Source organism: Drosophila erecta, unplaced genomic scaffold, assembly GCF_003286155.1.
Source record: "Drosophila erecta strain 14021-0224.00,06,07 unplaced genomic scaffold, DereRS2 tig00000126-arrow-pilon, whole genome shotgun sequence".
Taxonomy (NCBI): domain Eukaryota; kingdom Metazoa; phylum Arthropoda; class Insecta; order Diptera; family Drosophilidae; genus Drosophila; species Drosophila erecta.
The window spans coordinates 11116240-11133407 of NW_020825209.1; the positions used below are offsets into that span (position 1 = coordinate 11116240).

Genomic DNA, 17168 nt, shown 5'->3' on the forward strand with positions numbered 1-17168 from the left:
GGTATTGTATTGGTCAGCTAGGCATGGTCACACTGCTTGCGAGATATCAATAGAGAGCGAGCGAGAGAGCTTGATTGGAAAATTCAAAAATAAACGTTCGCCTTTTTATTGTCGCAAAGTTAACGATTATTTATAATTATTATTATTTATTCAGTTCGCTGGCCAACTAGCTGGTCGTTTCGTATTCCACGCACATGGAAAACTTAGAGCTGCCAAGCAATCGAAAAATCGAAGTGCGTTAAATGTCAAGGACAACGGAAAAGCCACAACAAAAACAACACAAAAAAAAGAAACCCCAAAGGAAAATCTACAAAGAGAGCGAGAGAGCAACTCAGCTGGGAAAGTTGTGAAGTTTTGAAAGTGAGGATTACTGGGAAAATACTCCAGAAAAAACCGTAAGAATGTCAAATCCAGCGCACGGAAAACCGCCCAACAGCATGGGCTCCTCATCCGGCTCATCATCCGCATCCTCGCCAATTTCGGTGTCCCTGCAAACGGGGGGCACTGGGAACAGCTCCTCATCCTCCTCCTCCACCTCTGCCTCCTCCTCTTCGTTGGGCGGTGGAATCCTCAAGGACAAGGCGGGCTTGCCGCCGGTCTACCTCAATCTGAATGATGTAAGTCGGCTGGAATCCTTAGATCATCTTAATAATGGTAACCCTCTGAATCCCCAGAATGCCAAGGATCAGACACCATCTCCCGGTTCACCACTGCAAAACTGGGATGACGCCCGCACCGCCGACGTCTGGCTGTCCTCGCTGCACAGCGTCATCTTCATCATCACCTGCGCCCTTGCCGCCTTCATTCTGTTCCGCAACGTGCTTACCTGGTAATTATCCGGGTTCTGGAAGGGAATCGGCTTTCTCCCGCCATCTGGCACCTCTCCTCGTATAGGGCTTAGCAATTTTCACACAAATGGAAGCTTCTGGCCCAACTTACTCAATTAGTAATCATAATAGATCAGAATGTTACCACTTTGAGTGCATAGATTTGGAACAATGATTATTCGATTCGCATTAATATCATCATTTTTATTGGTACCAATGCTCAAAAATGCAATAATTAAAAACCGTATTCCAGATCGATAGCCCTTGTGACCTTAGAGTGGACCATTATACAAAAGTTGCATTAGATTTCACTATACTCGCAGGTGAAGAGAATAGCAAAGTAATCAGCATGTTTGTTTAGCTTTTTGCTTGGCCGATTGATTGCTGTAGATTGCTATAGAATATAGGATAGGTTGAAAGTACAATCATTAAAAACGCTTTCTAAGTCCCATTTCCATTGCTGCCCATATGTTTGAGATAGCATAGATTCCCAGAGAGCAAGTGACATGGAAGGGCATCCAAAGTTCTGATGCCCGAAATGGGCTTTCTTCCCCACACTCTCTTTCTCATTTTTGGCGAGAGTCTGGAACTATAGTAAGTTGAGCTTTGGCTGTGTGAGCTGCGCTTTTCCATCTGATCGAAATCGCCAGTTGCTTTTGCGACGCTCAGCAGCGAAGACACGCAGTAAGCGTGAAGAAAGCGAGAGAGAGAGAGATAGAGAGGGAGAGAGCGAGAAGAGCGTAGAATCGGGAGAAAGCCAATTCTGCAAGAACGAGAACCAGAACCAAAACATATATACAGATATTACGAACCATGGAGGATAAATTCATTGAGGTTTCTTACATCTATGCCAGGCACCTGCAGAGTTTTTGGGGCGCCTCCGGGGATTTCTGGCAGTCGCAGTGGGACAAGTTCATCGACTCGTTCGGTAAGTGAATCTAACAAGTAATGTATCCAAAAACAAGGGCAAAAGAATGGAGAAGTTCACAGGTAAACGGCGGGGCCGCAACTCAACTTTGCTCCTCTCTTTGTGATTGTGTACATAAGCGATATTGTGCAAATTGCAACTCTCTGCCCCTGGCGATACAGCAAAATGTCAACATCAACTGTTTTGTTTACTAATTCCATTGCACAGACACAAAGGTACTGGCACAAAGATACAAAGAGACACATGCAAAAGATACAGATACAAATGCAGCCAGAAGTGCTGCCAATTAGGCAAAATGAATCGCCGCGTTACTCACTCAAATTTGAACTCTTCTACTGTTTTATTAGGGTAAACAGGGTAAACTCCGTTTGGCCAGTGCAAATACGAAAATTTACGCATTGCACAATAGACTCCATGTACCGGGCTCATTGGTTAACAGATTTTGCTTAGCTCAAAGTCGGATGATGAATAAATAGGGTTCAAAGGCCCGTTTAGTTGTATTTACCTTACAGCGTTCACAATTTACAATTCACACCATTAATTTCATTAAGAACATTACTTAAGGCCCATTGTCTTTATGGGTTTATTTGTCGGCTTTATTTTTATGGCCTGCTTTATAATGAAGATGCCCTATTATATCTTTGTGAATTTATAGATTTCAAAAAATTTTAATTTATTGGAATTCGGAATTCCGGATTCAAAATATATTGTTGCATATTTATATTATTATTTATTTTAAAATCACACGAACTTACGTGAAATCACTTATAGAATCTTTTATCACATCGATAAATTCAACTTGAACAAATCTTCCAGGCGAGGAGCCCATGGTTCTGTGGGTCTTTGGCACCACCATATTCACGATGATCGTCTACTGGACCGTGGGCACACTGTACACCTTCATGGACCTGACCAATCGGCCCGCCTGTCTGCGCAAGTACAAGATCCAGCCGGGCACCAATGAGCCCGTGGAAGTTCGTCGTCTGCTAAAGGTATGCAATAGATCGATTGAGATGTGGTGATTCAATTGACCCCACAACTTACCTCCCAATTTCAGGTGATCTGGTGCGTGGTCTGCAACCAGATATTCGTGGGCATACCATTGGCCTACGCCAGCTACCGACTAATGGAGATCCGTGGACTGAGCGACATCCGCGACCTGCCCACGTTCCACTGGGTCTGCTTCGAGCTGACCGTTTGCATCCTGATGGAGGAGCTGGGATTCTACTACTCGCACCGTCTGCTGCACCACAAGCACATCTACAAGTACATCCACAAGCAGCATCACGAGTGGACGGCCCCCATCTCGGTGACGGCCATCTATTGCCATCCCATTGAGCACATCTTCAGCAATCTGCTGCCGCCCTTCCTGGGCGTCTTTCTCATGGGCAGTCATGTGGCCACCGCGTGGATGTGGTTCGCCCTGGCGATCCTCTCCACGCTCAACGCCCATTCCGGCTACCACCTGCCGTTCTTTCCCAGTCCCGAGGCGCACGATTTTCACCATTTAAAGTAATTGATCGAAAACTGCCGATATAAACTGTTCTAATATGATGTTTTCCATGCTGACCGCACCAACAGGTTCAACAACTGCTTCGGCGTGCTGGGCGTCTTGGATCGTCTCCATGGCACCGACTCCCTTTTCCGGGCCACCAAGTCGTATGCGCGACACATCATGATGCTGAGCTTCAAGCCGCCGCGCGACGCTTTTCCCGATCCGGCAATGAAGTGAGCTGGCGAAGTGGAAGTTCTCTTGTGCATGGCAGCAAGCATTTCTCTATCTGTGTATACAAATTTTAATTGTGATATGACAAGGCAGATCCTATTTTTTTGTACACCTCATACTTGTATGTAGACGTGGTGCAGACCCCTAGAATCCCGCACACACGCGAGCACCGCTCCCATAGCGAATCCCCCACAAATGTTAATCGAGTCGAATAAAGCGTAAATGTAAATGTATAGCCAAAGGTGGGCTTTCTGTTCAATGTCAGAGAAACGGCGATTCGTTAACAATCATAAGCGTACTTTATATACGAATAATTAGAATACATATTTAACAACTAAGTTTTAAATTATATACGTTTTTTTTCGTAGGTTTTAACAATTGAGCATTACTTGACACAAATGGTAGGGTTAAAACAAGACTGATTGGGAGGCTAAGACTTATTGGATAGGAAGAGCAAGTATAATCACAAAAATACAATATCTGTAGGGTGCAAAAAAAATAATGTTCATTAGTCGTTTGTCTTAGGGAACTAAACAAGTTTGGCGGACGGTCGGAGCGTACCTCTGCCCATCGGTTATTGCTTCACCGCCTGGGCGACGCCCTGCTTCTGCCCACTGCCACTGCCGTTCAGCTTGGCCTCGAACTCGCCGAGCACCTCCTTGTAGTGGGGACCCAGTTCCTCGCGAACCGTCTCGTACCATCGCGCCAACTTGTTGCGGTTCTGGAACGCATTGTAGCCGATGGATTCTGCAAAGCGGGAATTGCAGGTTAGTACCAGGTACCAGGTGCCATGTACCAGGAATAGGCTTCTACTAGGTTACTCACTGGGCTGATCGATCTCGCAGATGGCGCTGAGGTCCGCATAGGAAATGTTGTCGCCCATCATGAACTTGCGGGAGTTGAGGAAGAGCTGCTCGAACTCGTTGAGCGTGTGCTCCAGCTGCTTGCTGGCGAGATTCACCTGCAATTGTCATGGACGGCGATCAGTTGGAGTTGCAATCAGCAGGAACATTGGGATCAGGAGTACTCACCGCATTATCGGCTGGCCGCGTCTTCTGCAGATACGGCACCAGCCACTTCTGCTGGAAGTACTCCGTGGTGGCCACACCCATGTTGGTCTGCTGCCAGGCCAGGTACTCGTCGATGCGGCTGCGGCCGAGATGGCGCCGCGGATACCAGTGCTCCGGCACCAGCTTCTCGCGGGCCAGGTGCCGGAAAATGGCCACATTCTCGGACAGCTGGTAGCCGTGATCTGTGATCGCCGGCAGCTTGCGGAACCGGTTCACATTGTCCCGGAACTCGCCAGTCAGATGCTCGCCTGGAAGCGTCAAGAGAGGGGATAAGTTGGATTTTAGTCATAAAAGATGTGTATAAGCCTCTAATTGGATTCATAATGAACAAGTCACTTACTGGGAATATCTAACAAATTATAATACTGTTTAAACTGAAAAATACAATTACGCATTAATTGCTCCTTAACTCTAGGGGTAGATATGTATAGGTATATATTTGTTAATTTATTAAAGGTGCCATGTGCACATTTGAAAACAAACACCAATTGCTCCCCCAATTAATAAGCTGGTTTTATTTTTAGCTTTTAATCTTGCAGTTGCGTGTTTTGGTCTTCCAATCGCTGGATCGCCCGATCCCAACGAGATATATGTATGTAGCTACACGCGGCAACAGGTGCCGAATTCGAAAACCTGATAACGAACGATAAGGGAACTGGAATCGGCATTGGAATTGGGGTGGCAAATGGAGGAATTGATGCCCTCAAAAGGGGGGCGTGTCTGGGCTGTGAAAGTCAAAGTCATTGTTAATGTCGCCTGTTTGGAGTGTTTTTGTTTCTGTTTCTATTTCTGTTTCTACTGTGTTCCCAGACCATCAAGGTCATCGTGGCCCCATAGAACGGGGGGTTCGCTCCGCGGAGGAGTGGCAAATCGTGCGGCACTTGCGGGGCTTCCGGCTCTATAAATACCCGTTCTGGTTTTTGGCATCTGGATGGGTGCACAAGCAAATTGAGTGCCCACACCCACTCCGGGGCCCAATCCACGCCAGGGCATCATGACTTTGGGGTGGTGTGAATAAGCAAGGAAATTAACTGGGCAAATGCTTGTGGAAGCCTAATTGATTAGTCAGCAGTGGCAGTTAGTGGCAAACTGTGATTCCAGACAGTCAGCTGATTAGATTGCGAATGGGCGGTGGCAATTTTTCAATTTTATAATTGCTGCCATTTGGGAAATTAAAGCGGGCATATGCTGGACCCCTCCAGGCAAAGGGCGATTCGTGATTGACTGGCTGATCAAGATCAAGAACTGTGGTGATGGTGATGGCTTACCCTCGGATCACAACAAAAGGGCAGCCGGAAACTCGTGAGGGTTATTATCACAGGTGCATTGTGGCAGTCCATTAAGCTATATGACTGGAGCTAATTAAAAGACCTGCTCTTATCTCTGGTAGCTTATTACCCATAATCATTCATAAACATCGCCATAATCTTTGTCAATCCCAACATCAGCAGATATCGTATAAATTCTCATCGTTTTCTACGAGTATTCCCATAAACCAACTAACCCGTCTAACCTGATCCGATCTCTGGGAACTCAGATACTAGCCCATGGAGTGCATTCAAAATCGGTACAGTTACTTTTAGAAAGGTATACAAACTGCATACTAAGTCCGCGCTAAAACCACCCAAACTATAACCTTATCTGACCTCTGAGAACTCAGCTCAAAGACCACAGATTACTTTGCAAATCGGTAGGACCACTCGTAGATAACAATCTGAGGGGCATACCAAATTGGGTTAGAAAATATCAATGTTTATGGTGTCAATAGCCCAATCAAAAGCTCTATTCGATTGCCACTTGATGCGAATTGCAGTGGGGCTCGTAAACTCCCCGCCAGATTAGATTCCTTGCGTCATGCTCGGGCGGCATGAAAACCGGGTGAGCTGAGCAGTAGAAACACCAGAGCATGGAGCTACATGTTTGCGCTGAAACTACTGAAAGTGCTTGCCCCCGCCACGGAGTCTTTAACCTCCACAAGGTTGTCTTGTTGCCTCCACTCGCATGCACAACCAACTGGGCCGCCGGAGTGCAAAGTCCAAGTGGCAGCGGCAAGAAAGATATAAACGCGGGCCTGTCTGGGAATCCGGACATTGTATAGAGGAATTGGGGAGATCTCCTTGGGATTAGCATAGAACAGAGTGCAGTGACAGTGGCTGGTATCCCGGTATATGTACCTACACACATATGTATGGATATCAACTTACCAGATGCGTTGACGTCAACCGCGATATGCCAAGCATATGCCAGGCATTGTCCACATATCGCGATTAAATATGCAGCCGTTAATGCGGCCGTTGATTGCATCCTCGCATCAATTCTGCACTTTATGGCGTTTCCGCAACCTTGACCAAGTGGAAAACGACCAAGACGCAAATGTGTGGGGCTTCACACAAGCTCTTCTTAAATGCTACATACCACATACATACATACACATGTGCGGTCTTCAAAAAGTGCTAAGCGCACGCGCAGCTTGGTAAACAGAAAAACAAAACAACATCAACATCAACAAAAGATGAATGATGAAAGAAAACAAAACTCAGGCGATAGCCAAAGGTAAAGAAATAACATAGTGGCTCACAAATCGCTAGAGCTCATCGAAAATTTGATAAGTGTCCCAGTTTGGCGAGCAGGTGATAAAACCAGCGCAAAGATCGGTTTCTAGATTCCCGCGGAGTAAACACGATCAAAGTGCACTCTAGACTTAACCATGGTTGGTACAGTCGGGCAAAAGTAAGTGGAACCAATAGCACCAATAGTTATAGTACTGTACCAAGTATCTATCATTATCTTTATATCTTTTTGAACCACATACGCTAGAAATACCAAATTTTCAATTCGCTTGTCTTGCCAACATCAGGCGATAGAAGGCAATTAGGTGGCTTTTTAGGATGCCCCAGAGGGCTAAGATTATCTGTAAACACGTCCAAAGTACACCTCCTCAATATGCCCGATCACTCCTGAATAAAAATTATATTTTTGCACTCGCTTTAGAGGAATCCTCACGTTCGCATCGAATTCCTTAATCTTATCTATCATTTGCGAAGAAATTATTTTTCGAGAACAATCACGTTTGCATTGAACTTATACCTACAATGTTCAAATAATCTATGTTCCACAATTCCTCAATCATTTTCAGATTGAGTGACACTATTTAAGTAACAACGTCTGACCGCTTTCGCCATGGAAACTTTTCGGTTGGATTGTGGAATTTTTAACGAGCGGAAAATTTATTTGGAAACTCCGCCCGCCCGACTCGAAAAATATCGAACACAAAGGGCAGCATAAATGCATAGGCATGTGTGCCGACCTTTGGGCCCTACAAATTTCTGTCTTATAGATGTGGCTGTGTGTGCCACCGCTCACGTACTCCCTGCACAATACCCCCACTCACCTTTGAGCATCGATATGGGTATGGCCTCGAAGGGGATTTTGGAGGCCTCCAGGAGGATGTAGAGCGCCCGGCTCGATTGGTTCAGGAAATCGAAGTAGAACTTGAGTGGCTGCGACATCTCGATGGTATTTTCTAGGTATATGTAGTTACTCGCGCTATATGCAACGTGACTAGAGTACAACAAAAAAAAAATGCACTGCAGTACAATCCAAATTCGAAACTCCAAATCGGGGATTCAAATCGAAACTGAGATCGCTTTGGAACCGGACTGCTGGACTTTTGCTGCTAGACTGAGCTCCGCAGCGCCGTCGCTGCGACATTTTAAACGCAGAGCCGCTGCGTCGACGGCGACGCCGCAGCGAACTGGTGGGTGGGGTGAGGTGGTGTGCGGTGTGCTGCGTGCTGTTTGCTGTGTGTGTGGTGTGCGGAGTGTGCGGAGTGTTAGGGAGGGGCATTCATTAAATGCGCCGCAAAAACAAGTCAACGGAGCAGCGTAGCGATCACAACAAGATGCTAACGAAAAAAAAGCGAACACAAAAACAAAAACAGAGACAAAAAAGACCGGCTTCTTGTTCATAGTATGTACATTGCATATGGGCGCCCCCACTGCTGCTCCTCTGCGACGCCTCTGCTGACACTGGGTCTACGCTTTCGCTGTGCTGGGTACATTGCGGCTGCATGCCCCCTTGAAAAGAGGGTGTGGCTCACAGCAAAATAGAGCGGGAAATCCTAAAACTAACTATTGTAACTCGGGAGTTATAACTCGAATGGTGGTGAGAATCAGTACCAAGACTTATTACGGGTTTTCCTGGCCCTATACCAAAATGCATACTATAATTCACATAAATGCGTTAGTTATGAGCAGCTTACATACATATTAACCATGAAGTCGAATAAAGTGCATATATGAAGATCCCCTTGAATCTATCAAACTTAAAGGATTTACTTAGGGCTTCAAGTCCATATGTTAGGGATTTTAAAAATTTTGATAGGGTATTTCAAGTGTGCCTCGCTGCTCGATTTTATCGCTGTTTGTTTTGCTTTCAGTATTTTGTTGCTGCTGCGGCTTTTCTTGTTTTTGTTTTGCTGGTTTCTTTTTGAGTCGGCGGTATTGGTCTCTGCCTTTTGCCTTTGTACTGGACTAGCTTTGATATATTCAGGCGTTATCTGGCTACGATTTCCAATCAGAAAATGCTTAGTATTAATAAGTGTTTTGAGGATCCCCGCGATTCCAGCACCCCACTTTTTGAATCTCCGATGTGCTATGTTATCTTGTTTACCGAGAACGGGGCCAATAACAGAAATACCCACAAGAACAAGAACCACAATTATATCTTCCAAATCGGTCAGCGAATTGTTTTTGTTCAACTGCAGAGCTGATAAAACACTACCCCGAAGTGCCAGCCAAAGTGACATGTCTTCAAAAGTACCTGTATCTCTAAGATGCATTCGCTGTCACAAGTGTCCGCTGTCCGTACAAGATGGCACAAAGATACTTAACAAGATAATGGCTCTAGAGAGAGCACTTCACTTCACTTCACTTTGCTTTATGATCAGCTGTCCATTCCGTGCATCTTCAGGAATTTCCCTATGAACATCCTATACAATTAAAAGTAATTTCATTAAATTACAACATTAAATCTATAAATATATAATATATATATAAATATATAATATCGATATATATTCTAAAGACATTCTATCCTATAATTTTGTAATATATGTTAACATATTTATTTGCTGAATATTCAACCAGATTATATTAGATTTCGATTTTTGGATCCTGACACCTAAAAGTATGCTCGAGTTGATTGCTGAACAAAAAGATACTCTGTTAACCAATTTCGAAATAAACTAGCTATTTACCAACCGATAGATGGCGCTCGCTACTCTGTTGGGGCGTCAAACTTTCATTTTCATATGTAACAAGTTACGAAATATTCTTTAAAAAGCGAAGAGTAACTCAGATAAATGTAGGACATATTATATGATTAAGAGGAAATAACAAACATATTCTCACTTTATAAGGTGCGAAAAATCGTATTCTTAGCAACAAAAGTGTTGTGCGAATAATTTGCATTGGAGCATAGGTTCTTAATTTTTGTCATCGTTTATTCATCGCTTGGTTGGTTCGCTTATCAACTAGGTTACAGGTATAGTATACAGCTTGATTCGGGTTAGGATCTACAGCCTAGGCCTAGGTTCTACTGACGGGTTCAGGTTCAGATTAGCTTTAGTCACAGCTCAGCTCGGCGCAGTTGCTGCGGCTGGTTGCTGCCCTCGTGCCTCTTGTGTCGCTTTTACCTCCAAGAACGCTTCGATCACTTACTCACTAATAAATGCATTTCGCCTCCGGTACGTTTTCAACTAATTCCAGCCACTTGGATGGGGAATTCTCGATCTGTTTATCCTAGCCTAAAATTTGTAGTTGGTAAATTTTGCCTTGCTTTCGATGCTGCTTGGAAGTAAAAGCGCAAAAAGACGATTCATAGCTTCAAATAAAACGAAAAAAAAACACACGCACAACTAAAATTATGAAAATAATTAGGGAAACTATAAATAACATTGAACCAGTTGGAATTATGTACAATTCGAATTCCTCACATAAATAAATAAATATACATTTAAATGCAACTTAACGAATCGGTCCTCGACTTATATCCTATATAGTATATATACATATACATATGTCTATGTATATATTGCATGTATCTGTATATGCAAGCATATAGATAAATGCACAATAAACGAAACAAATTCGAGCACATTGGCAACCCACAAAACACTTGGCACTAAATCCTACTAATACACGGTACGGGGAAGGGATGGGGTAAGGGAAACAAAGGAAACAGCTGTGGATGGTTTCTGGCTGGGATCGGCCACTTAGTCGATCACCACCGACCACGGATGATCCACGCGACCGTACTGAATGTCCGTGAGCGTTTCGCGGATCAGCTCGTGGACGGGCTTCTCCTGCTCCATGGTGGGTATATACAGATCCTGGCCGAGGTAGCTGATCCTGTTCACGGGACTAACCACGCACGCCGTTCCCGCGCCAAAGAGCTCCAGCAGCTGTTTCAAGAAATGCGATTCAAATGAGTTTCGTAGAGGGGAAAATGTGCTGTAAGACTACATACCCTTCCCTGGTTGAGGAGCTCGCAGACCATGGGCATGGTGATGTTCGCCTCGCTAACCTTGAACTTGCCCCACTGGCGGGTCATGCGCAGGATGGAGTCGCGGGTGATACCGGGCAGGATTAGGCCGCTCAGCGGTGGGGTTACCAGTTCTTGTTCTGCAAATGGCAAAGCGGGGATATCCATTTAGACTTGAGCAAGCCCACGATTCGTTGCCGAATAGGACACATACCTCCTTGATCGTTCACGTAGAACATAAAGATGTTCATGGTGCCCACTTCGGTGAGCTGGTGGTCCTCGCCATAGAGCCACAACACCTGCTGCAGTCCCTTGGAGGCCGCCTCCTTCTGCACATTGATCGTGGGTGCGTAGTTTGAGCCCATCTTGCGATTGCCCACGCCGCCTGGCCAGGCACGAACATAGCTGGGATCGGCCAGCAGGGAAACGGCACCGGAGGAGCCCGTCTTGAAGTAACTGCCCACGGGGCTGAGGATCGTGTAGAGCAGGGCCGAGTCAGAGGAAGCAACTCCCAGTGTGGGCTGCAATTCGGAATCGGAACAGTTTAGCTAACGATATTGCCAAAGTGTTTAGATATACTCACATCAATGCCGATCAGTGTGGGGCGGATGTACAGGCTGGCGGTGTCCGTGTGGGGAACCCACTCGGAATCGATGGACAGCAGGCGGGACAGGCACTTGACGAACTCCTTGCCCTCGAAGGTGGGCAGACCGGATCGCTGGGCGGCCAGGTTCATGCGGTTCATGTTCATGTCCGGCCGGAAGATGCGGATCTTGCCGTCGACACCGCGGTACGCCTTCATGCCCTCAAAGAGCTGCAATGGCGTGAATGGCAAAAAGTTGATAAGACAACATGGCACCATTGGCAACAGTCGCTGATTTCGATTTCGGTTCTGACTACACTATATGTACATATATGTTACGTATACTATATATCTGTATGACGTTGGCTCCCAGGCCACACGTGCGACTTGTTTAGAGAGATTGAGGGGTCTGGGAACTTGGGATTACAAAGCGTTTTCAAGTCACGTCAACTTTACAAAGTCAAGAGCAAATCGTTTCTGCTGGTTGCTCCTACTCACAAGTTAAACATGGAGGTATTTGAAGAAATATCTGGAGCTATTTGATATTCACGCATTTTAGTTCTATATTGTTGTGCTCTTTTGGGAGTTATACTTTATGCTGCTGCTACTGAAGGACTATGGCTTACCTCAACGGCGTAGTGCAGAACCTTGGCGGCTGGGTGCATCACCAGATTCTCCAGCGGCGTGATCTCCGGTCGCTGCCATCCGCCCAGGCTCTTGTGGTAGTAGATCTTGAGCATGTGATCGGTGAACAGGCGGCCGAAGCCCAGGTTCTCATCGTTGTCCGGCTTGGGCTGCAGTTGCTCCGGAGCGGCCAGTCGCACGGAGATCTGTGAGGCACGGAACTGGTGGCCCAGATTCTTGTCATGCTTTATCGGCTCTGGGGCACTGGTGTATTGGGCATCCACCGAGGCGGTGATCTCAAAGTCAGCCGAAGACTTCTGTTGCTGCTGTGCAGCCTGGGCGGCTTTTAGAGACTGGTTGCTACACAACCGGATTGACTGCTCGAGAAAGCGGATTAGGCGGTGCTGGTTGCGGAAAATATCCTGCAAATATGGACAAAATATGGCCTCTTGTTAATGGTTTGAAATTGTACAAATTGTAACTAATAGCACACGAATCTTTGAATTGTCTCTAATATGTAGTTCTAGATTTATTTAGAGCTTAAGCTCAAAAACAAACTAGAAGTATACTTTCAAAACAATTTCTTTCTTACCAATAAATAAATGCCTTAATTAAATCTACGCTGCCCATCACGGATTGTATGCTAATTTGGGTCTAGACCCTTACCGAAATTGTTGATTTGCCGAAAATGATTTGCACATTAATTAATGCTCAATTTGCAAGGCAGACGGTCTCGTTTGCCGAGCTTGGACTGATGTAACCCCATATAGTCTGAATTGCAGGTCAGACGAGAAGTCAGCGTTTGAGATTCGATTCCGGCTTTGTTTCGATTCCAAACCTAATCTTCAGTAGTATATTTTATTTGATTACATATTATATGGCTGATGAAATCTGGCAAACTGTCGACTAAGCCAAAAGCTGACAGCCAAAAGAAAAACGCCAAGTTGACACCCTTGGTCACCATTGCATCAGCCAAAAAAAGTCGATCTAAACTACTCGAAAAACTGCCAAGCATTCGCGCTCGAAAACTCGTTAGAAAATCTGAATACAAAAAACCCGAATATGTCGTCTATAAGTCTGCCTGTCCATAGTACTTATCGCTGGTTTTTTTTGGTGTGGCGGCGATAAGAACCGGCCATAAATGTCAAAAAAAAAGTATTAATGGGTCCTATTCTATTTATACATAAGTGGTGTCTGGAGTGCTGGGAGCGCGTCAGGTTGTTCAAATATAATCTACCTATACAAAAGTCTGGAGACAGTCCCATCTACCACATATTATCTACCGGATTGCAAAGCATCTAAACTTTTTGAATCGCCAACATTTGCTTATAACTCAAATGGATTCCTATTTTTAGACAACCACTTTCAACTGGCATATTTACAGAAATAAAACAAGAACAAAGACACATTTTCGCTTAAAAAATATTACTTGAAATTAAGAGTATGAGTTTTCATTAAAATTTGCAGACTTTCTTGGATTGATAAACAAATCGAGCGAATAATTTATAAGAGGCTCTATAAATATTCCGATTTCGGCTTGTTGCTAGCCTATTAAAATTTTGATTTCTAGACGGCGCCTGCGATTGTGAGATGGTCCCTTTTTCTGGAATTTTTGATTACAAACCTTAGCGTTGATTGCCATTTTGGTTGTCATCTTGTTGGATTTTGCTGTGGGACTCTATTTCTCGTTACTTGCAGATGCTTTTGGATTTCGACTATCTTTGCTGCTCTACGACAGTCGCTTTTTATCGTTTTTATTATTTCTTTCTTGTCGCTCTTCTAGCGTTTCTTGCACTCGCACTTTGCCGCACTTACGCGAACCGATATATATTGTATACTGGTTTAGTTTATCCAGTAAGGGGAACTGCACTTTGCACAGTAAAAAAATTGTCAGGCACGCAGTTGTGTTTTATTTCGGTACTCGATTTACTTTCTTTTCTCTACAGGCTTTCTTCTTCTGCTTTTCTCAGCTAGATCTTCACGGCACGAAGTCTCTGCAAGAAATGAGCTCCCGCCGCCGATATAGTAATATATATAGCCGATCCGCGGTGGGCATGTGTGTGCGTGACCGAATCGTACGATTACCGTTCGAGCGCCATTTTAAGAGAATTGCGCAGGAATGGCCGCTAAGAGAGCGGCAGAGAGGCTACACTGCGATAAGAACTATACATATATTTCGAACGAAATTATTTACTTGTATTCGTATACGCAAATAAATATATATTGAGATCGCACCACCTGATTGCCAGCATCAGTACCATTTTTGCAATTTTGAGATTTTTGCAATTATCTATTACCTGTTCAAATAATCAATATATATACAAATAATCGTAATAATTAAAAAAACGTATTTTTCAGCCTCTAAATTATATTTTAATTTAGCCCTTACGACATAATACCCAAGTCATTGTTTTTAATTACAAACAATTTAATAACATTAATGTCAACACAAGTTTTAACAATTTAAAGCAGCATTTTGTAATATAAACCTATTAGGCCAAATAATTGTTTCGTCTGAATTAATGCTTTTTTTATTAGTGTAGCAAAAACATAGGATGCCGAAAATCGAATGACTTTTTGGCTCCCTTAGCGAATCTCTTGCTGCGGCTTTTCGGGTTTTATACGATCGACCGATCGGCACAACTTCTTGTTGCTGGCCCCGTAAAAAGGGGGGATATGTTTCTGTGCGGCGAGTGGGGAGGGGTGGGGGTTGGGGATCGGGGGTGTTGGGTGGACCCCATGTATACCCCCCATGGGCTGCGTACTTATTTGGGCGCAGCGATCGGCGATTTCGGTCGACATCATGCTTTTATTTCTCGTTCTTTAGCTGCTTTTTCTCTGCCGTCGTTTTTGCCTCGACAATTTCGGGCAAATATTTTTGCTAAATTTGTCAGCTTCTTTGACATTTTTGCTTTGAGTTGAGTTTTGGATTTTTCGATGGCTCTCTTCTGGTTCTAGTTCTTTGTTTGCCCGCCCCAAAGTGTGTACTTTTCCATTGAAAGTAAAAATATGTGATGTCTATTTTATATAGTTTAATCTAGATCTTAGACTTGAATATACCATTCCGAGCATACAAGATACAACGCTTTTATAGGTTTTTGGGCTTAAAAAGAGAATTTTTCTTCGTAAACAAATAGTCAGTTGGTTACTTTATGGAAATTTGCGTAATATTTATTTGCATATATATATGTGATGATGAAGTTAATATTTTGCGTATATCTACGGTTTTCTGAAGTGCGTCTCAATACATTTTTGCCTGGAAATTTCGGCTTTTTACGACGCACATATGGTGCGGGCACTACTTCCTCTTTCACTTCCTGCTACCTGCCGAACTTCTTGTTCTTTTTACCACGCAAATATATTGGATGGAAAATGTGGAAAACATGACGTGCACGTTTTTTATTTTCCTGTTTTTTCCATCCCGTAGTTTCCCAACTGATAAGACTACTCGGATTCGGATTTAGATTTCAATTTGGATGAGTTACATGCGTGTGTGTTTAGCCGATTGTGCAACGCAGATTTGAGCTGGGCACAAACAAAAATAAACACTCAGCTAAAATCCCCCTGTAATCCTGGCTGATGCAATATCTAAATTAGCTACATCACGACCACCACTGGCTGATAAGAGGAAAATCAAGTTTTCTTGGGCATTTTTCACGCCATGCGCCTGGCATTTAAGAGAGTTGCGATCCATTCGAAGAGCTAGAGCAAAATTACATGAGTCTCTTGAGGTTATTGTAAGCTAATCTTGGTCTAGATGCTTCTGCCGCTCTCTCAACCGGCTGATAAACAAATAAATTAGTGGCTTTCAATGTCAATGGACGCGGTAAGATGGTCGTCGCACCTCACTCGGTCACCCAGTGACCAGTTCATGTTCTTCTCTTTCGCCCCTGGTCACTGGGTCATCCGGATATATTCGTCCTTGAAAGGGTTTTGTGATTGTATACATATATCGATTTACAAGGTGAAATTCTGCATTGTGGAAAGGAGTTATATTCAAAAATTAAGACATTTATTATTACCATCCTTAAAATAATAAATCTATAGGGAATTCCTTGAAATAATAGCACGATATTTGATACTTTTACGTATGGAAAATAGCAAGCGCAACTAAAATGCGACGAATTTCAAAGAGCAGTCAACAACAACAGCGGATTTTGGTAAAAAACAAACAACTTGATAAATTGTGCGATTCCGGGCGAACCAAGTAAAGCGAAGCAAACAAGTCAAGGTGCCGTTCACTGAGAGAAAAAGAGTGGGAGTCACTTCCATACGGAGTACAGTATTGTAATTATCTGACGGGCAAAACGAGAGCAAAGGTCATCGAACTCACTTACATTGTTTTTGTGCACGATCAAGGACGCCTTAGTGAGTGTGTGTGTGTGTGTTAATTTGTATCTGTGAGATGGAGGGTGTGTCGTGTATCTCGCTCACTGTGGGGTGTATGTGTGTGTGTGTGTTTTGGAGGCCCGTTCGCTGAAACGGGCCCACTTTTCGTTCAGTCACAGATACAGATACAAACACAGATGCAAAGATACAAACAGTTTTGCGCAAAATAATAGCACTCGAATGCTTGCAGAGCAACATAAGTATCTATGGTTTCACTATAATGTCATACTATTTATATATTTATTTTGGGATGTTTGTACTATAAAAATGTGATTAATATATATATTATATTATATTAATAAGTTACCTCAGTCAAGTTTGGATTACAATAAATTTCTTTCATACAGCCTTGGGTTCTTTTTTTATTAATTTTACTAATTATCGATTAACATTCTCTGATGGTTCGAGCGCAAGCACTCAATTATTATTTTGCAGTTGGCTGTAGGTATCTTAATTAATCGCGTACCATGGGCGTATG

General features: G+C 43.8%; 3 protein-coding genes across 3 annotated transcripts; 1 reads left to right on the forward strand and 2 right to left on the reverse strand.

The window, feature by feature from the left end:
• The first annotated feature begins 17 nt into the window (after positions 1 to 17).
• On the forward strand, positions 18 to 3714 carry LOC6551020 (fatty acid hydroxylase domain-containing protein 2). Its single transcript, XM_001978235.3, has 6 exons — positions 18 to 617; positions 675 to 829; positions 1682 to 1755; positions 2572 to 2747; positions 2813 to 3267; positions 3337 to 3714. Exons 1-6 carry the CDS (start codon positions 402 to 404, stop codon positions 3485 to 3487), a joined length of 1227 nt encoding a protein of 408 aa, XP_001978271.1. The 5' UTR covers positions 18 to 401; the 3' UTR covers positions 3488 to 3714.
• Positions 3715 to 3904: 190 nt separating this feature from the next.
• LOC6550830 (glutathione S-transferase theta-3) lies at positions 3905 to 8245 on the reverse strand. The gene is made up of 4 exons (XM_026982067.1): positions 7943 to 8245; positions 4513 to 4799; positions 4307 to 4442; positions 3905 to 4228 (listed from the first exon to the last, which is right to left on the reverse strand). The coding sequence occupies exons 1-4, from the start codon at positions 8058 to 8060 to the stop codon at positions 4056 to 4058; spliced, it is 714 nt and encodes a 237-aa protein (XP_026837868.1). The 5' UTR covers positions 8061 to 8245; the 3' UTR covers positions 3905 to 4055.
• A 1784-nt stretch (positions 8246 to 10029) lies between these two features.
• Positions 10030 to 14310, reverse strand: LOC6550831 (branched-chain-amino-acid aminotransferase, cytosolic). Its single transcript, XM_001978237.3, has 6 exons — positions 13926 to 14310; positions 12304 to 12723; positions 11678 to 11908; positions 11309 to 11615; positions 11080 to 11234; positions 10030 to 11014 (listed from the first exon to the last, which is right to left on the reverse strand). Exons 1-6 carry the CDS (start codon positions 13953 to 13955, stop codon positions 10826 to 10828), a joined length of 1332 nt encoding a protein of 443 aa, XP_001978273.2. The 5' UTR covers positions 13956 to 14310; the 3' UTR covers positions 10030 to 10825.
• Positions 14311 to 17168: the final 2858 nt, after the last annotated feature.